Consider the following 18,077-nt stretch of genomic DNA (forward strand, 5'->3'; position numbering starts at 1 on the left):
TGTAGAGCTGAGGTGCAAGAAAGGGGAGGGTAATAGTGGTTGCATGTAACTTATGCACATCACCTCCCTGCGAGAATGAAGAGAAGCCTGTAGGATGATTGAACTCTCTAGATTCAGTCAAGGTTGGTCGGGCAAAGCACTTCAGCTTCTCTTGGAGGGATTCTTGGGGGTCAGAGGGTATCACCAGGAGTATTTGGTAAGGAAATGTTAATAGAGCCTGGTTCTGATCGAATTTACACATGTAAAGCTGGAGTGACGCAGTTGAACTCACTGTTGTTAAAATCAGAACCCGACCCTGAGAATTTATCCAGTGTGCTGCAGAGAGGCAGTGTCATCTAGTCTCCTCTTGTTTTTCCTTTCAGGAGGAAAGGTTCAAAACTACTCGGACTTCCCAGTACATTATGTCAGCTGTCAATGACACTAAATTCAGCTCTGCAGTGTTCCTTCTCACTGGGATACATGGGCAGGAAGACATCTATCTCTGGATCTCTGTCCCCTTCTGCTTAATGTATGTTATTTCGCTAGTGGGAAATTCAGTCATTCTGTTCATTATAAAAACAGATCCAAGCCTCCATGAGCCCATGTACATTTTCCTTTCCATGTTGGCCATCACGGACCTTGGCTTATCGATAGTCACCATACCAACAACACTGGGTATATTCTTGTTTAACTCTAGGGAGATCAGCCTCGATATTTGTTTTGCCCAGCTGTTCTTCATCCACTCGCTTACATTCATTGAATCCTCAGTACTCTTGTTGATGGCCTTTGACCGTTTCATCGCGATCCGTAACCCGCTGAGATATGCTTCCATCTTAACCCTGCCGAGAATAGCCAAGATGGGACTCGTGTGTGTGCTAAGAGGGGTGGCCGTAGTGTTCCCACTGCCCTTTCTTCTGAAACGGTTCCAATACTGTCAAGCCAATGTCCTCTCCCATTCCTACTGCCTGCACCAAGAGGTCATGAAGATGGCTTGTTCGGATATCACAGTCAATAGCATATATGGCTTGTTTGTCACAATCTCCACAGTGTTGTTGGACTCGCTGCTCATCCTCCTATCTTATGTGATGATTCTGAAAACAGTGCTGAGCATTGCTTCCCATGCGGAGTGTGTCAGGGCACTGAGCACCTGTGTCTCCCACCTCTGTGCTGTCCTCCTCTTCTACATACCAGGGATTGGCTTGTCTGTGGTACAGAGATTCGGGAATAGCTCTTCTCCTTTGGTTCAGATTCTCATGGGCTATGTCTACTTGCTGGTCCCGCCCATGATGAACCCAATTGTGTACAGCTTGAAAAGCAAACACCTTCGTGCAAGGATAATCAGGGCATTCAAAAAGTGAAGGGTCAGTTCATCAACTGGCTCCAGTGCTGGTGAAAGAAGAAATGTTCAGGGTCTAAGGCCTGTAGCAATGGGACAGGGCCTGGTGAGGGAGTACAGTGCATTGGGAGAAAGAGACCAAGGCAGCAGCAGAATTTATAGAGTGACTGTGTCAGTGGAGAGCCAGGGGACTGGTTGCATGTTGGCCCATAAACATCTGAATCGGTGACTGCTCTGACCTCAGATTCCTGTCGATACAGTCAATAAAGAGAAGGGATATAAGTGTTGTTTCCCATTACACATGACCTGTCAATGTCCCCTTGTCTTTAGTTAAATATCCATGGACCATGACAAAAGCTGCAGAGCTAGTCTGTAGTCGCAGTCCTGGCGCTTCCCCCTTTGGGTGCGGCATGATCCATGAGCGCTGCACCAGCTGTGGACAGGGGCTATTGAAAGGGAATGGACACCCATCCTTCCCTACCTCCTCAGCCAGGTGCTTGTGATTGAGTCGTGTCAGAGACATGATTAATGGAGGAGACCCAGGAGAACCTATTCAGGCACCTTGCCCTCATCCCCCGGCCCCGTTGATAGCTCTGCACACCACACACGTGCTGAACCCCCTACTCACCGAGGCAGAGCAGAGCTGCGTGTGCGAGTGAGGGCCTGACACAGAGGAGTCCTGGAAAGAACCTCCAGCCCAGATTCCCTTCTCCTGCCATCCATTTGTGCTGCAATGAAAACGGTTGGAAATGGTCCTCAACTCCCCCGCAGAGGCACATCTCGCTCCAGTCCCAGCCCAGCCCATTCAGTGCAGAGTGACCATCTTTTCAAAAGGCAAAAGCAGGACACATGCAGGAGCACCATCCCCACTGCCTCTTTACTTCTTCCTTAATGCCCCGCCCGCTACTCTTCTTCTTCCCACGACGACCCCTCCCTCTGCCCCATCTCTTCACCCAACACCCCACCCCCTGGTCCTCCTCCCTGGTGAAAGCTCCACACCCTCTCCAGACCAGAAGCCAGATCTGGGCCATGGTGAGAGTTGCCCAGGGATCTAGAGCCACTCTGAGGAGCCCCAAACCCTCCACCTGCCCTGGGCAGTTCACTGGGGGACTGAAGGAAAGACCTCAGCCTGTGTCCCTGTTGGTGTCCCTAGGCCTAAGTGAACCAAAGTTGTGTCTCTAGGCCTAGGTGAACCAAAGTTCTTCCATGCTGTGAACTTTAACCAGCCTAAAATGCTAACAAACAGCAAGCAAAATGTGTAACTGTCAGCTTTCTTAGCTTGCAGCTGCAGTACAGCTCGAAACAGCAAAAAGCGGCAGTAAGACGGGGGAGAAGGGGGAGGGAAGTCTGCATGCATCTGTGCTGTGAAGGCCATAGATAAACATGCGAATGAGAACAGTTCTAACAAGCTACAATATAGTGTTTAATGTAACTGTTGCAAGGGGGCGGGAGGAAGGGGGAAAAACAGGGAGAAACAAAGGCTTGTACAGACAGCTTGAAATATAAAAGGGAAACTTGCTTGTAATTAGTGTGCTTGATTTGAGACGTGTCTGTCTCCTGGCATCACTTTGAGATCTCAAATAAACTTGGTTTGCTTCTCCACCCTGATGTGTTAATTAGTGCGACGCACACCGGGCAACGAACCCCACTGTTGCCCCCTTGGGCCCTTTGGGCCGGCAACATCCCCACCCCTCAGAACTTAAAATCCAGGAAAGGTGGAGCGTCCAGGGCTCCCCACAGGGGCCTGGGCTCCCTGAGCAGCTCTTACCACAATCTAGCTCTGATGTGGCTTGGGGCTGGAGCCTCAGGGGAAGAGGAGGAACAAGGGGCAGGTCCTTCTGAGAAGAGGTGGGGTAGGAGGCAGGGCCTCAGGAAAAGAGATGGGGTAGGGGGTGTGGCAAGCCTGAACCAGTGCTGACCCCAGCAAGCAGGGCGTGTGTGTGTGTGTGGTGGGGGGCTCCTGAGTAAAGGAGGAGCATGGGGCTGGAGGATAGGACAGCCTGTGTTTTGGAGGAGTCTGAATTAATGTGACCCCACAAAGAGGGCTCTTAAGTATTTCAGGCTGAGAGTAAGTCATTGCTATGACCTTAGAGGGAAGGGCAGGGTTCCTGCAGGGCCACCTCAGGCCCCAAGGGGGCACTCTGGGGTGACAACCATCTGCTGGGATGTGCCAGAATGTCCTGTGCTCTTGGAAGCTGTTACCACCGGGCAGAGGGCAGCACAGCCCCCAGGCTGCTCTATACTCCTCTGATGCAGGGGAGAGAACAGGCCAGTGAATCAATCACTGTAACTGTCTCCTTGCCATCCCCACTCTCTGCAGCACAGGGGGGAGCTCTGCTGGCACAGAAGAGAATCCAGCTGGATTGTCACCACTCAGATGGCTGGAAGGCTGGTCCTGTGGTCCGGGCACTGCTCTGTGACTCAGGAGAGCTCGGTTTGATTCCCTTTCCATGTGTGACTGTGGGCAAGCCATTGGCTGTCTCAGAGCCTGGCCTGTCTCACAGAGGTGTCAGGAGGATAAATACATTGAAGGTGCTCAGACACTCTGAGACCCTAAGATCAGGGCTGTGTCAGGGTTCCACAGAGCAACAATTCTGACAATTGTCTATAAAAGGCCTCTTACCACAGCCTCCTGTGACAGCTGCTTCTGGGAAGCCCCATGACTCCCGCACCTTGGAGTGTGTGGCAGATGTAGGGGTGTTTGGTGGTGACAGTGAGGGTTAGGTAGTGGATTTCTGAGGAGAGTGTAGGATCGTCACTGGGATACCCGGGGGGTTCAGCACAGTCACCAGATTGGTGCTTGCAAGCCTGTAGCGGGGTGCTCACCCGCTTCGGCTCAGAAAGGGATAAAGCCAGCGCTGGGAGAGGGCTGGGGCTGCGAACTAAAGGCTCGCTGGGCCACGCCCCAATCAGGCCACAGCTGGCCCTATAAAGGGGCTGCTGGGCTGGAGCTCAGAGAGTCTCTCTCTAGAGGTTGAGAGGGATGGACCTGGCTGCTGGGAGCTGAGCAGGGGGCCTAGACTGGAGCAGGGCTGGGGAAAGGCCAGAGGAGCTGGGGAGCTCCGGCCTGGAAAACCCCCAGGCTGCGGCCTTGCTAAAGGCCGGAAAAGGTACTGGGGTTGCAATGAGGCAGCCCAAGGGTAGGCAAAGGCAGCAGGTCCAAACCCTCCTTGCCGATGATGAGTGGCAATTACACTGCAGTCCGCCCCAGTGAGCGGGGGCTAGATGGTGACTGGCAGTAGCCCAAGACTGAGGCAAGGTGGGGATAGGGGGTTGGGGGTTCCCCGGGGAGGGGAGACCCAGCGAGACTGCGGGGTACTGCAGGGGACAGAACCCCGAGAGAAGGGGCACCGGGGCCTGGGAGGGACACAGGGGGCCAGCAGCAAGTGAGACACTGGCCTGCAGAAGGTGCTCTGGAGGCTGGTGAGCTAATTCCCTGGACGACCAGCAGGAGGCGCCGCGCCGGTGAGACGCCACACCGGTACAAAGCCATTGAGGCTGAATGGGTGTAACTATCAAAGAATTGAGCAACAGCCATGGGGCCCTCGTCACAGATGGTGTGGTGGGAGAAAGCAGTCTGAGGGTGGAGATCAACTTCGCACCTTGGCCCTGAAACATGGACACAGCTGAGTACTATGGCGATTGGGCCCAGGCTCACACACAGGGCCGGCTCCAGGCACCAGCTAAAGAAGCAGGTGCTTGGGGCGGCCAATACCAAGGGGCGGCACTCCAGACGCTATTGGGGCGGCACAGCTGGGTCTTCGGCAGCAATTCGGCGGTGGGTCCTTCAGTCCCTCTCGGAGTGAAGGACCTGCTGCTGAATTGCCACCAAAGAGTGGAGCGGCGCGATTGTGCTGCCGCGGCTTTTGTTTTTATTTTTTGTTCTTTTGCCACTTGGGGTGGCAGAAAACCTGGAGCCGGCCCTGCTCACACAGGGAGGCTTTGAGAAAAGGCTATTTCACAAGAAAGGGGCTGTAGGCTGCTTTGCCATCCCTCCTTGTCAGTCTTCCCTCTCCCGCATACCTGCAAAGGTGAGCTCAAGATGTGGGGAATAACCTACACCTTCTGTTCCAGTCCTATGGCCAAGCAGAACAGTACAGCAGCTAACAGGTGGTAGGCTATGACCTGCAAGCCGGACAGAGCAATTAAATAGTCTTTCAGCCCCAGGCTCTCAGCCAAAGTGGGACAGGAGCCAATGAGTGGAGTCCATTCTCCAATCAGAACAGAGCAGCTAAGCCATCCATGAGCCCCAGGCCCAGTAGAGAGAGATAGAAGGAGATATACACCTATCTTCTAGAACTGGAAGGGACCTTGAAAGGTCATTGAGTCCTGCCCCTTGCCTTCACTAGCAGGACCAAGTACTGATTTTTGTCTCAGATCCCTAGTTGGCCTCCTCAAGGATTGACCTCACAACCCTGGGTTTAGCAAGTCAATGCTCAAACCGCTAAGCTATCCCTTTTATAGACAAATTTTGTAAGGGCAGGACAGGAAACCAATGGGTCGGCTCTAGCCAGCAGTCAAGGCAGGTGGGCTAACCAGTCTAGTGGTCCAGGTAAAGATGAGCACCAATAAAGTCTAGGGGCTAGAGACTGTGGGAATGGGGTGCAGGGTGGATGTGGGTCTGCCCAACTCCTGTGTCCCAGCCAAGGGCCTGAACACTGATCTTGTATCAGGCCACTTTCCAGATGGTTCCCTGGTTTCCTTGGGCTGCTTCCTACTCATGTGTACCTGTGCCCATCATCTCAGGGAACACTGGCCAGGCCATAGGCAGCAACCCCAACAACTCCTCAGCGTCTCAGTTTGCCGGCTGCCCAGGGAACTGAGTCCAGTCCTCAGAAGGCAGCCCCGGAAGCTCCTCTGCAGGCTCCAGCAGCAGGCGGGATGCTTCTGTCTCCTGTGGTGGCTCCAGACCAATTGAGCTGCAGGGCCCACCTATCATCCTTCCCCTTCCTGTCCTGCCCTTCCGCTTCCAACACGGCAGACGAGCCCCTTGTTTGGCCCACTAGCAGGTGTGTTGTGGTCCCTCCTTGTCACTCTCTGAGGGAGGCCACACCTCCCTGCTACAGGGGCAAACAGATGGGAAGATGCTCTCAGAGACAGAGGGAAACTAGGATGTGCACCAAGAGCTCCCTGGCTTCCCAAAGGAATGTAAGTTGGGCCAGTTCTGTTTCTCTATCTCCAGAGCAAAACCTGTCTAGCTTAGCTTGTAGTGATACATGAGATAGATGAGTGTAGACTTGTGACAGCTGCCTGGTATTTTAAAACCATTTTCTTTAATGCTTTGTGCTGTTTGCTAATAAACCTACTAGTTTTAAGGAGGCTGGTGGTGACTGTATAGCTCTGGTCATAAGCACCCGAAGGCAAGAGACTGAGGTGTCCAGTTGGACCTGCTTGGTGATAAGCATTTAGCATAGATGGGGTGATGTTACCAGCTGGAAGAGTGGGACAACTGTGAGATTCTCCAAAGACAGGAAAGGACCTGGTTTAGAGGGTAGGAAGACGATATATCCTGGATTTATTGTGACAATCCCGATTCTTCTTGGCCAGCGTCTATCCTTGTTGAGTGTCTGTCCGCTTTCAGAGGAGCAATTTGTTCAAGTTGCATGCAAAATAACTGCAGGGAGCCTGGGGTGGAGGGGGCAGTGTGATAGGAGCCGGGGAGGGGGCCACTCCCTGGACCAGGGAAAGGGCCAGCAGTCAGGGCAGTGCAGGTGCAATACACCCAGACACTTTCCCCAGGGATTTCCTGGCTGCCTACAGACAGTTCAACACCTCCCTCCCCATGGAGACTATGCAGCTCTATTTTTGAACAGCAAGGAGTAAAGTTAAACCAGACTTGCGACACTGAGGTTAAACCAGTCCCCACCCCTCTTATTTTCACAGGACTCTGGCATTTGAGCCCCTGGCTTAACGAGTTCTTTGAAGCTGAGGGGGACCCCTTTATTTGGGACAGGTTAAGCAGTTTCTCTCCCCTTCGTTCGTACAAGACAATAACATTTAAAACATTTCACTACCCCTGCATTCAGCACTGCAGTGATTTGTAACCTAAGACCAGCCAAAGTTGATCACTTTGAGCAACACTGGTCTATCTGCTGGATGCCTAGGCAGACTAGGTGTGTTCATGTAAATACAGTTTGCTCCTGAGGTCTCTCCCCCTCCCAGATAGCTGTCAGGGGAGAACTCATTCAGACCCTGCTTACAAAGGCTTATGCACCTGTGACGAGGCGGTTCTGGCGGGACCCAACTGAGAGTGCCAATTCAGGACAAATCGCTCAAACAGGGCAGTCACAGCCCTAGGCTGGGGTTTTTCCACCTCTAAGGCAAACCAAACCAGCCAGACAAAAAGGACTTTGGTTTCACCCCACTGGCGAACCACAAGTCACACAAGCAATTTCCTTAGGCACTCCAGTCTCCCAGTATCACCACCAGTGCACTCGTCCTGGGGATGAATGGTTATGAAAACCAACACCCCAATAAAAGAAAACGGTTCTCTCGATCCCAAAGGACCAAGCCCCAGACCCAGGTCAATATACACATCAGATCTTACCCACAAATCACGCTGTTGCCAATCCTTTAGAATCTAAAATCTAAAGGTTTATTTACAAAGGGAAAAAGGTAGAGATGAGAGCTAGAATTGGTTAAATGGAATCGATTACATACAGTAATGGCAAAGTTCTTAGTTCAGGCTTGCAGCAGTGATGGAGTAAACTGCAGGTTCAAATCAAGTCTCTAGAACATCCCCCGCTGGGATGGGTCATTCAGTCCTTTGTGCAGAGCTTCAGTTTGTAGCAAAGTCCCTCCAGAGGTAAGAAGCAGGATTGAAGACAAGATGGAGATGATGCATCAGCCTTATATAGGCTTTTCCAGGTGTAAGAACCTCTTTGTTCTTACTGTGGAAAATCACAGCAAAATGGAGTCTGCAGTCACATGGACAAGTCTCTGCATACCTTGCTGAGTCACAAGGCATGTCTGCCTTCTCTCCATGGGTCAATTGTGTAGCTGATGGTCCTTAATGGGCCATCAAGCAGGCTAAGCAGGCTAAGCAGAGCTAACACCAGCTTGTCTGGGATGCTTCCCCCAGAAGCACAGCACCAACTTGAAATACAGACAGCATAGAGCCAACATTCATAACTTCAACTAAAAATGATACAGACATACAGACAGCATAATCATAACCAGCAACCCATAACCTGGTCTTAGACCCCCTTTACCTAAGATTTGGTGCCACTACAGGACCTTGGTTGCAACCCATGTTCTATATGGTCCCAGTTTATATCAATAACGTCACAGCACCAAACAGTATGCTGGGGTCACATGACATAGAAGGGGACTGAGCTCATTGAACCAAGTGGTCACTTCCAGGACTATGTCCCTATGAGTTACATTTGCCCATTTTACATCACACCAGGAGATCACATGGAGTTGCTTGTCAACTGTGACCCTGCTCTGTGCCCTGGATGATGGATTTGCCCCTACATCGATTCAGGGGAAAGCATGACACTGTGTTATCATCTGAAAAAGGAATTGTTTTGGGGCTCCCTTTTCGTGATGTCAAAGAGTTTAGTTCCCTGGGTTCCCACTACCCCCAGGGAGGAAGGATGGTTCAGGGTTTAAAGTGCTAAACTGAGACTCAGACGATCTGACTTCAGTTCCAGGCTCTTCCACAGACTTCTTCTGTGACCCTGGGCAACTCACTTAGTCCCTCTGTGCCTCAACAATACGTGTTTTTTTTTCTAGTACGGCTCAATGTAAAGGTGTACCTCTAGGAACAAGGGATGCAGGCCATCCTTACCAGATGGGGGACCCAGTTCTGGGAAGCAGTGACTCTGAAAAAGACTTGGGGATCATAGTGGATAATCAGCTGAACATGAGCTCTTAGTGGTGTGCTATGGCTGAAAAAGCCAGTACAATCCGGGAAGTAGAAACAGGGGAGTCTTGAGTAGGAGCAGAGAGGATATCTTGCCTTGGTCTTCAGCACATGTGGGAATACTTCTGGGATATTGTGCCCAGTATTGGCGTATGCAGTTCAAGAAGGACGTTGATAAATTGGAGAGGGTTCAGAGAAGAGCCACAGGAATGATGAAAGGATTAGAAAACCTGCCTTAGAGTGATAGACTGAAGAAGCTCAATCTATTTAGCTTAATGAAGAGAAGGTTAAGGGGGGACTTGATCACAGTCTGTAAGTAATTACATGAGGCATAAACATTTAACAATGGGCTCTTCAGTCTAGCAGAGAAAGTTATAACATCATCCAAGGGCTGGAAGATGAATCTAGACACATTCAGACGGGAACAAAAGTGTAATTTTATTATTATTATTATTATTATTATTATTATTATTATTATTATTATTTTAAAGAATGAGGGTAATTAATCATGGGAACAATTTACCAAGGGCCGTGGTTGATTCTCCATCACTGACAATTGTTAAATCAAGACAGGAGGTTGTTCTCACAATTATCCTCTAGGAGTTATTTCAGGGGAGGTCTGGCCAGTGCTATGCAGGGGGTCAGACTAGGTGATCACAATGGTGCCTTCTGGCCTTGGGAACTGCCTACTGGTGTTAGTAGCATGGCCCTGCCGCACGGGGAGTTGTACTGATAAATATGTTACAGATTGAGAGGTACTCAGATGGTACAGTAATTTGGGCCATAGCTAAGTGCCTCTCCGACCCTCCAGCCGCATCCTCCTCCTTTACTCAGGAATTCCCCACAACCTCCTTGCTGGGGTCTGCATTGGTTCAGGCTTGCCACATCCCCTGCTCATTTTCCCCTTAGATCCAGCCACCCCATTTCCTCCCCTTCTCCTGAGGCCCTTCCCCCTTTTCCTCCTCTTTACCTCAGGCCTTGCTGTAGTAAGGGCTGGCCAGGGAACCCAGGTCACTGTGGGGAGCCCCGGAATATCCACCTTCAATGTGTGGCGTGTCCTGGTGGGTGGGAATACAGGCTAGGGGATGCTCCTGGGTCCCCTCACCCTCCTGCCCAGGGAAGATGAAACATCAGGACTCTCTGGACATCTCTTACCACGGCAAGGCTCCAGCTTCCAGCCTGGGCAGGGTCGGGGCCATGGAGGAAGAGAAAAAGCAGGGTGTGGGGCCGCAGGTGGCAGAAGAGAGGCAGGGGTGGTGCCACTGAAGGGGGACAGGGCTCCTCCATGTGTCCCATTTTGACATTTGAAATGGTGGTCATCCTACTCCGAATGGGCTGAGCTGGCATAGGAACTAGCCGGGCCTCGATGGAGGAGCTGAGGTCATTTCCAAACCTTTGCATTACTGGGGCAGTACAAATGGAAGAGAGGGGGAGAGAATCTGGGCCTGAGTCTCTTTCGAGGACTCCGGTGCATCAGACCGTCACTCGCATACACAGCTCTGGGCTCAGCGGGTGTGCGGCGTGCACAGCCATCAATGCAGGGGCAGCGGGTTGCTTGAATGGCCACTTATGGGGCTCCTGCATTAATCATGTGTTAGATATGACTCAGTCACAAGCACACTGGGGGGTGTAGGGGAAGGGTGGGTGTCCGTGCCCCTTGAATAGCCCGTCCATGGCTGCTGAAGCACTGCTGGATCACGCAGCACCCAGAGCGCTCAGAAAGAGCCAAGACTGCAATTGCAGAAAAGCTGTGCAACTTTTTTCACAGCCCATAGATTTTTAACCGGAGATGGGACAGGAACAGGCCACGTGCAAGGGAAACAACATCCACACCCCTTCTCTTTATTAATTGTATCAACGGGAATTCTGAAGTCTGAGCAGCCACCGATATGGCTCCACTGCTCCCCTGGCTCTCCACAAACACAATCCCTTTGTAAACGCCACTGCCTGCCTAGCTCTCCTTCCTCCCTGGTATTTACAATGAAATGTGCACACAGCACCATAGCAAATGGATCCATGTACAGACAGCAACAACTTTTTATCATGATGGAAGCTTAACAGAAATCCATCAAAATGCACAGCACCATTTAAAGTCAAATCCACAGCACCATCTGAGGACTGGATCCGTCTGGAGGAATCAGCTTGGCTGGTTATTCATTGCTGGGGGTAAAATGTGCACAGAAAGATTTTTCCCTAAAGCTTCTAACTCCCCTCCCCCCAATACTTCCAAATACACCCCAGCATGGCACACAGCCCCGTTTGACAACATCTGAACCAGATGATCTAGTGGCTCCTTCTGGCCTTAAACTCTATGACTCTGTGAATCATTGTCTTGAGTGGATCATTATCTTGGATACAACATGAACAAGTTGCTACTCTGAATGCGACAGGCACTCAACAAGGGTAGACGTTGGTCAAGAAGAATCAGAATTGTCACCGTGTTAGAAAAATAGGCCAATACAAGCCTGTTAGCAAGACTAGGCCCTTAGCATAGGTAAAATCAAGGCCTTAAAATGCAAGCAGAGAGAAAAGCCTGTGTCAGCTATTATCAGTTTATGCTTGGTTTGCACTAGTTCATGCTTATCAGCTAGGCCCACGCTTGGCGTAGCATATGTGCAGCTGTCTTTTCATGCTTATGGCCAAAAGGAGTTAGCCTAATGGGTCATCTTCTCATGCATGAAGCCAAAAGTAGTTAGTATAGGAGGTCAAAGGAGATATCTTATGTCTTCCTTACAATGATAAATGTATTCGTGCAGCTGCACCCTTATCATGATGGATGTATCCGTGACAGTTATGCATATCTTGTTCCTTTTTGATTGATATATGTATTCTATGTACTTCAATATTCCCTATAGATACATTTACAGGACCTATAGGGTCAGCCAAGTAACGCAAATAAGACGTCAACAAAGTTGTTTGTTTCGGGGTATAAAGGTAAGCCCATCCGGCCATGTAAGGTGTGTCTCTCTCGGGCATTAGCCGGGACGAGAACACCCGTTCAGCTGATCGATCAATAAAGCTAATGGTACTTGTCTTCCTGTTTCCGTGCCTCCTTGGCGTAATTGGGTAAGCTCCGGGGAGAATCGGGCCCTTTTGGCTAACAAATGGCGACACCACGCCGGGACTTCTCTCCCTGTTGGGGGCGTTGACCGGCGGCCGAGGACGGCTCAGGAGAGTGGCCACCTCGAGCTATTGGTTTGCTCGAGCTCCGGGTCGCCACAATCGACCGGGACGGCTACGCCCCCTCCACAGAGAACTCCAGCCGACACGGAAGCAAGACAGTACCAGAAGAGGGGAGTCCACCTGCCGGACGCGGCCACTCCGGGCGCGGTAAGTGCGTTTACCTCTTGGGTTTGAGGATTAACGCCCCCGAAGAGTGAGGGTTGGGACATTGGGCCCCTAATGGTAAAGGAACCCACAGATAGGAAGGTGTGTGGGTAAAAATTTTCTGACTAAGGTACCTAGGTTCAGGCACGGCAAATGTATAACTTTACTAACTCCACTGATTCGTGGACCGTGCTGAATGAATATTGGAATGTAAATACTACCCTCTTGTGTTTGTTTGCGATAGTAATACTTGTGTTTTACATTGTACTGACAACTTGGAAACCGCGGTTGCACTAGCCTGGTCTAGGACTTAAGCCAACTCTAGCCGCCCCAAGACTTTCGCGAGGGGAATTTCCCCCGGGACCGGAATATCTTGAAAGCAAGGGGAGTTGGCCGAACCCGTGACCAGGCTGATATCTAGGTGTAATGGGGTCCGGACAAAGCATGTCTACTCGGACACCCCTAGGATGTATGTTAGAAAATTGGCCGGAGTTTAGACGCCAAGCAGATTATGGAATGGTACTGTGTAAAGATAATCTGGAAAAATTCTGTACCTTAGAATGGCCAACGTTTGGGGTGGGGTGGCCCGCAGGGGGAACACTCAAACTGGAAACAGTGCAGGCTACACATAACGTTGTCACTCGGGACGGGCATTGGGATCAATACCCCTATATAGATATCTGGCAGGATCTCGTGGCCAATCCCCCCCCCCGTGGCTACGGGAATGCAGAGCACAAGCTATCAGAGCCTTATTAGCCCGCGCCCCTGTTAAAAAGCCCTGTCCCCCTTATGATACCCCCTGTCCGCCTGCTGTGCTTCCTTCTGCCCCAGACCCGATGCCTCCTCCCCCTGTATACCCTGGTCTCCCGGTCTTGGCAGCGGCAGCAGCTCCACCGGCTCCGGCTCTTGCTTCCCCTCTCCTGAAGGAGGAAGCCCCGGTCACAGTGGTAGAATTATCGCCTGCCACGCAGAAGGTTACAGGGACAGACACGGCCACAGAGATAGGGGGTGAGCTGTCTGTCTCGGAGCACTCTGATGATGATGACTCAGTGGCAGCCCGAGTTAAACGGACGCCTAGGGCAGGCGTCGAGGCACAGGGGGCAGGGAGCTCCACGTTTGTTGCCCCTTTCAGGAACACTCCGGGCAAGGCTTTCCCTGTATATCAGTGCCCTTTACGGGAGACTATGCTTCCTGGCAGTGATGGGGGTACTGGTGTCCTGACTATGGTATATGTCCCCTTCACCACCAGTGATCTGTATAACTGGAAACACCAGAATCCCCCGTTTACGGAAGACCCTGCCCCGCTGACTGCCGTTTTTGAGACCTTGGTTACAGCCCATAAGCCCACCTGGGGGGATATGAGGGTTGCCCTAAATACCCTTCTTACTGCAGAAGAGAGACGCTTAGTTTTCTCCCAAGCCCGTAAGTGTTTACGAGAATCGGGGGTGCGGGAAGAGGATTTAGCTGAACGGCTCCCTACTGCACCACCCGACTGGGGACATACAGCGGCTCCAGACATAACAAAACACCATGACTATGCCGTGGCAGTGGTACAGGGAATGAAACGCTGTATTCGGAAAACCACAAATTGGGCTAAATTGTATAATGTGAGACAAGAGAAAAATGAAAATCCAGCTGCTTTTTATGAGCGCTTGTGCGATACCTGTAAGAGGTATACTGACCTCGATCCAGAGACCGCCAATGGAAAGCAGGTATTAATCCCCCTTTTCATTGGACAGTCCTATGAGGATATCAGAAGGAAATTACAGAAGCTAGATGGAGCTGCAGGCAAAAATATAGAAGAGCTCCTGGGGATTGCGGTGAAGGTTTATGACCGCAGGGATGACAAGGAGCAGAGGAAAGGGGCTCGCGTACTGGCTATGGCCCTGAGAGAAGGAAGAGAGGAAAAGGGGGGCAAGGGAAAAGGACGCTCAGGCTCAATTGGCAGGGGAAAGGGCTCCCGGTTGGGTCGGAATCAGTGTGCCTACTGTAAGGAAGAGGGACACTGGAGAAATGAATGCCCCCGCCGACAGGTTAGAGGAGAGGGACACAAGGATGGAACTTCACCCGTGCCTGTTTTCTATGGTAGCACGGGGGAAGGGGCTACCCTATAGGGAGGCCGGGGGACCCAACGGCCCCTCCTGGCAGCACAACCCGCCAGTCTGGATCCCACGGTAAAAATTAAGGTAGAGGGCCGCCCAATTACAGCCCTTATTGATACAGGGGCTACTCTTAGTTTACTACCCCTCGACACGGCACCACGAGCCAGAGCCCAAGGGTGTGTCACGGTCCAAGGAATAGAGGGGCAGCACATTACACTAAAGAAAACCCTCCCCCTCTTAGTGAAAGTAGGGGACCGCCAAGTATCCCATCAATTTGTTTGCAGCCCTTCCTGCCCCATTGCGCTGCTAGGGCGAGACCTCCTCACTAAATTACAGGCGGAGATCTCGTTCAATAATGGGGCTATGGAGGTTAGGCTACCAAAACAACAGGCTTCCAATTATCAGATGGCCCTACTTAATGCTGCTGTGAAACCTGCCCGAACACACCAAGGGGTTGACGAGGCTTGTCTGCCAGGCATCAATGCCAGAGTTTGGGCCGAGGAGGGAGGCCATGCCCGTGCCAGAAATGCCTCGCCGGTACACATCACCCTTAAGGAAGGGAGTTGCCCCGTCCGCATTCGACAGTATCCCCTTAAGTTAGCCACTCAAATCGGGTTAAAACCTCTGATCCAAAAGTTTGTACAATGTGGGTGGCTAAGAGAGGGCACGTCCCCGTATAACACCCCGATAATGGGAGTGCCTAAGCCCAATGGACAATACCGGCTCGTGCAGGATCTAAGGCAGGTCAATAAGCTAATAGAGGCGCCTTATCCTGTTGTCCCAAACCCCCACACGATTCTAGGACGGATACCCAAAAGCCATGGTTGGTTCTCAGTAATAGATTTAAAAGACGCTTTCTTTTCTATCCCCCTTGATCAGGAATCTCAAAAACTGTTTGCCTTTGAGTGGGAGGATCCCGACACCCATTACAAAGCCCAATACCTCTGGACTGTTGTTCCGCAGGGGCTTACCTGTGCACCGGAAATTTTTGGGAGTCAGCTACGGAGGGACCTTGCTCCCTTCCTAGCTCGACACCCTGCGTGCAACGTAGTCCAGTACTGCGATGATTTACTTTTAAGTACTGAGACAGAGCAGACTTGTAAGGAACAAACTGTAGAACTCCTTAACTTCCTGGGGGCACAGGGATACAAAGCCTCTAAGGAAAAAGCACAACTGGTTAAACAGCAGGTCACTTTCCTAGGGTACCGCCTTAGTCAGGGGAGTCGAAGTTTAAGTAACGATAGAATCCAAGCTATACTCGATAGCCCTCAGCCCCGGAACCCCAGAGAATTGAGAGCTTTCCTGGGACTGACCGGCTTTTGCCGACTCTGGATCCCTGACTATGGGGGAAAAGCCAGACCCCTGTATGAAGCCCTTACTAAAGAAGGTCTGCTGCATTGGAAGTGGACTAAGGACAAAGAGAAAGCATTTCAAGAGCTTAAAAGAGCTTTAATTCAGCCTCCTGCTCTGGCTCTCCCAGATCCACGGAAACCATTTACTTTGTATGTCCACGAAAGAGCCGGGGTAGCGTCTGGGGTCCTCTGTCAAAAGTCAGGACCGACCTGGAGACCCATCGGCTATTATTCCAGAGTCTTAGATCCAGTTGCCAGGGGATGGCCAGCCTGCTTGCGGGCTGTTGCTGCAACTGCTCTCCTCGTACAGGAAGCCGAAAAGTTAACCCTTGGTGGGGATACTGAGGTTGTGGTGCCTCACAGATACTAGGAACAGGGGCGGGGGATAGACATCTGAACCCCAGTCGGCATACTAAATATGAGGTGGGACTTTTACTAGCCCCGAACCTCACCTTTAAAACAGTCAGTTCTCTCAACCCAGCTACCTTACTGCCTGACCCTCTGGCTCCCAGTGGTGTTGTTGATCCGACCCATGACTGTGTCGAAGTCCTGCAGCAAGAGACTAAACCCCGTCCCGATCTTTCAGATTTGCCCTGGCCCAACCCTGATCTCGAGGCATATGTCGATGGTTCTAGTTATGTGCTAGATGGGAAGCGGTACACAGGGGCTGCTGTGATAATTAAAAGCACAGAGGTGGTGTATCCCTTTAAACTCAGCTCCTCTCTATCCGCTCAAGCAGCAGAACTAGTTGCTCTCATCGAGGCTCTTCGATTGGGGGCTGGGAAGACCATAAATCTATACACTGACAGTTGTTATGCGTACATGGTAGTACATGCTCATGGGACCTTGTGGAAAGAAAGGGGTTTCATTACAGCCTCGGGCCAAAGAATTGCCCATGGGACCCTTATCAAATTGTTGCTTGAAGCCTTAATGCTTCCCCTGCGGGTCGCCGTCATCCATGTCCGTGCACATGGGAAAGCTCCTGATGCAGAGCAGCGCAAGTATAATCGTTTGGCTGATCTGGCTGCGAAGGAGGCAGCACGCAGGGGAACTGTGTGGCTTCTTTTAGTCCAGGACACTGAGGCCGAAACTCCTGTCCCCCGTTACACGACAGAGGAGGTATCCTGCGCCCAAGCTGCAGGGGCCCGGCAAACCCCCTCTGGGTGGTGGAAACTACCCGGGGGAGAAATATTCGTACCCCGTCCGGTGCTCCAGGAGATTCTTCAATCCCTGCATAAAGAGGGACATTTAGGATCGGGAGCGATGGTTGACTTGGCTGCCCGATCCCTTAGAGCACTGGGTATGCATACAGAAGCCCAGAGAATTGTCAATAATTGCTCTGTTTGTCAGCGCACTAACCAGAAGGGATCTGGCCCCCCTGTCCCACTGGGAGGCCGACCCTGGGCTGCCTACCCCTTTCAAAGGTGGCAAGTGGATTTCGCTGAAGTACCCCCTTGCCGAGGCTACAAATACTTGCTTGTTTTTGTTGACCAGCTTACCGGGTGGGTGGAGTGTTTCCCTACCCGACATTGTCAGGCTCGAGCAGTTACTAAGGCCCTGCTACATGAAATACTTCCCAGATACCACCTCCCTGAAGTAATTGAGTCAGATCGGGGAAGTCACTTCATCTCCCAAGTGGTCCAACAGGTAGCGCAGGCCCTTGGTATCCAGTGGAAGCTGCATACTCCTTGGAGGCCACAAAGCTCAGGCCAGGTAGAAAGAATGAATAGAACTCTCAAAGATACTCTAACAAAGCTCTGTATTGAGTCTGGTTTAAAGTGGCCTGATGCCTTGCCGCTTGCGCTTACACGCGTTCGAACGGCCCCCCGTAAGGGTCTGAGACTCTCGCCCTTTGAGTTGGTTTTCGGGTTCCCTCCCCGAGTACTCATCCCCGGGTTCCGGGAAAATGTAAGCTGGGAGGTAGGGAATGACTCTTTGTGGAAACAGGTCTCTGCGCTGCAATCTGTCTTGTTTCAGCTACACCGGTACGCAGCACCCTTCCAGGCCCTTCCCTTGGATCGACCCGTGCATTCGTTCCAGATCGGTGACCGGGTCTTTATCAAGAAGTGGAAGCGTGATCCTCTCACAGCACGGTGGGAAGGCCCACATACTGT

The 18,077-nt window shown here is 51.5% G+C and overlaps 1 protein-coding gene across 1 annotated transcript; it reads left to right on the top strand.

Annotated features, from left to right (window-relative positions):
- Positions 1-401: 401 nt before the first annotated feature.
- On the top strand, positions 402-1,337 carry LOC120384450 (olfactory receptor 51G2-like). The gene has a single exon (XM_039503185.1). It carries the CDS (start codon positions 402-404, stop codon positions 1,335-1,337), a length of 936 nt encoding a protein of 311 aa, XP_039359119.1.
- Positions 1,338-18,077: the final 16,740 nt, after the last annotated feature.

Source organism: Mauremys reevesii, linkage group 1 (genome assembly GCF_016161935.1).
Source record: "Mauremys reevesii isolate NIE-2019 linkage group 1, ASM1616193v1, whole genome shotgun sequence".
In the NCBI taxonomy this organism is placed as follows: Eukaryota; Metazoa; Chordata; order Testudines; family Geoemydidae; genus Mauremys; species Mauremys reevesii.

Bases quoted from the DNA above. Each gene is read 5' to 3' on its own strand.
- LOC120384450 (XM_039503185.1), top strand. From the start codon at position 402: ATGTCAGCTGTCAATGACACTAAATTCAGCTCTGCAGTGTTCCTTCTC.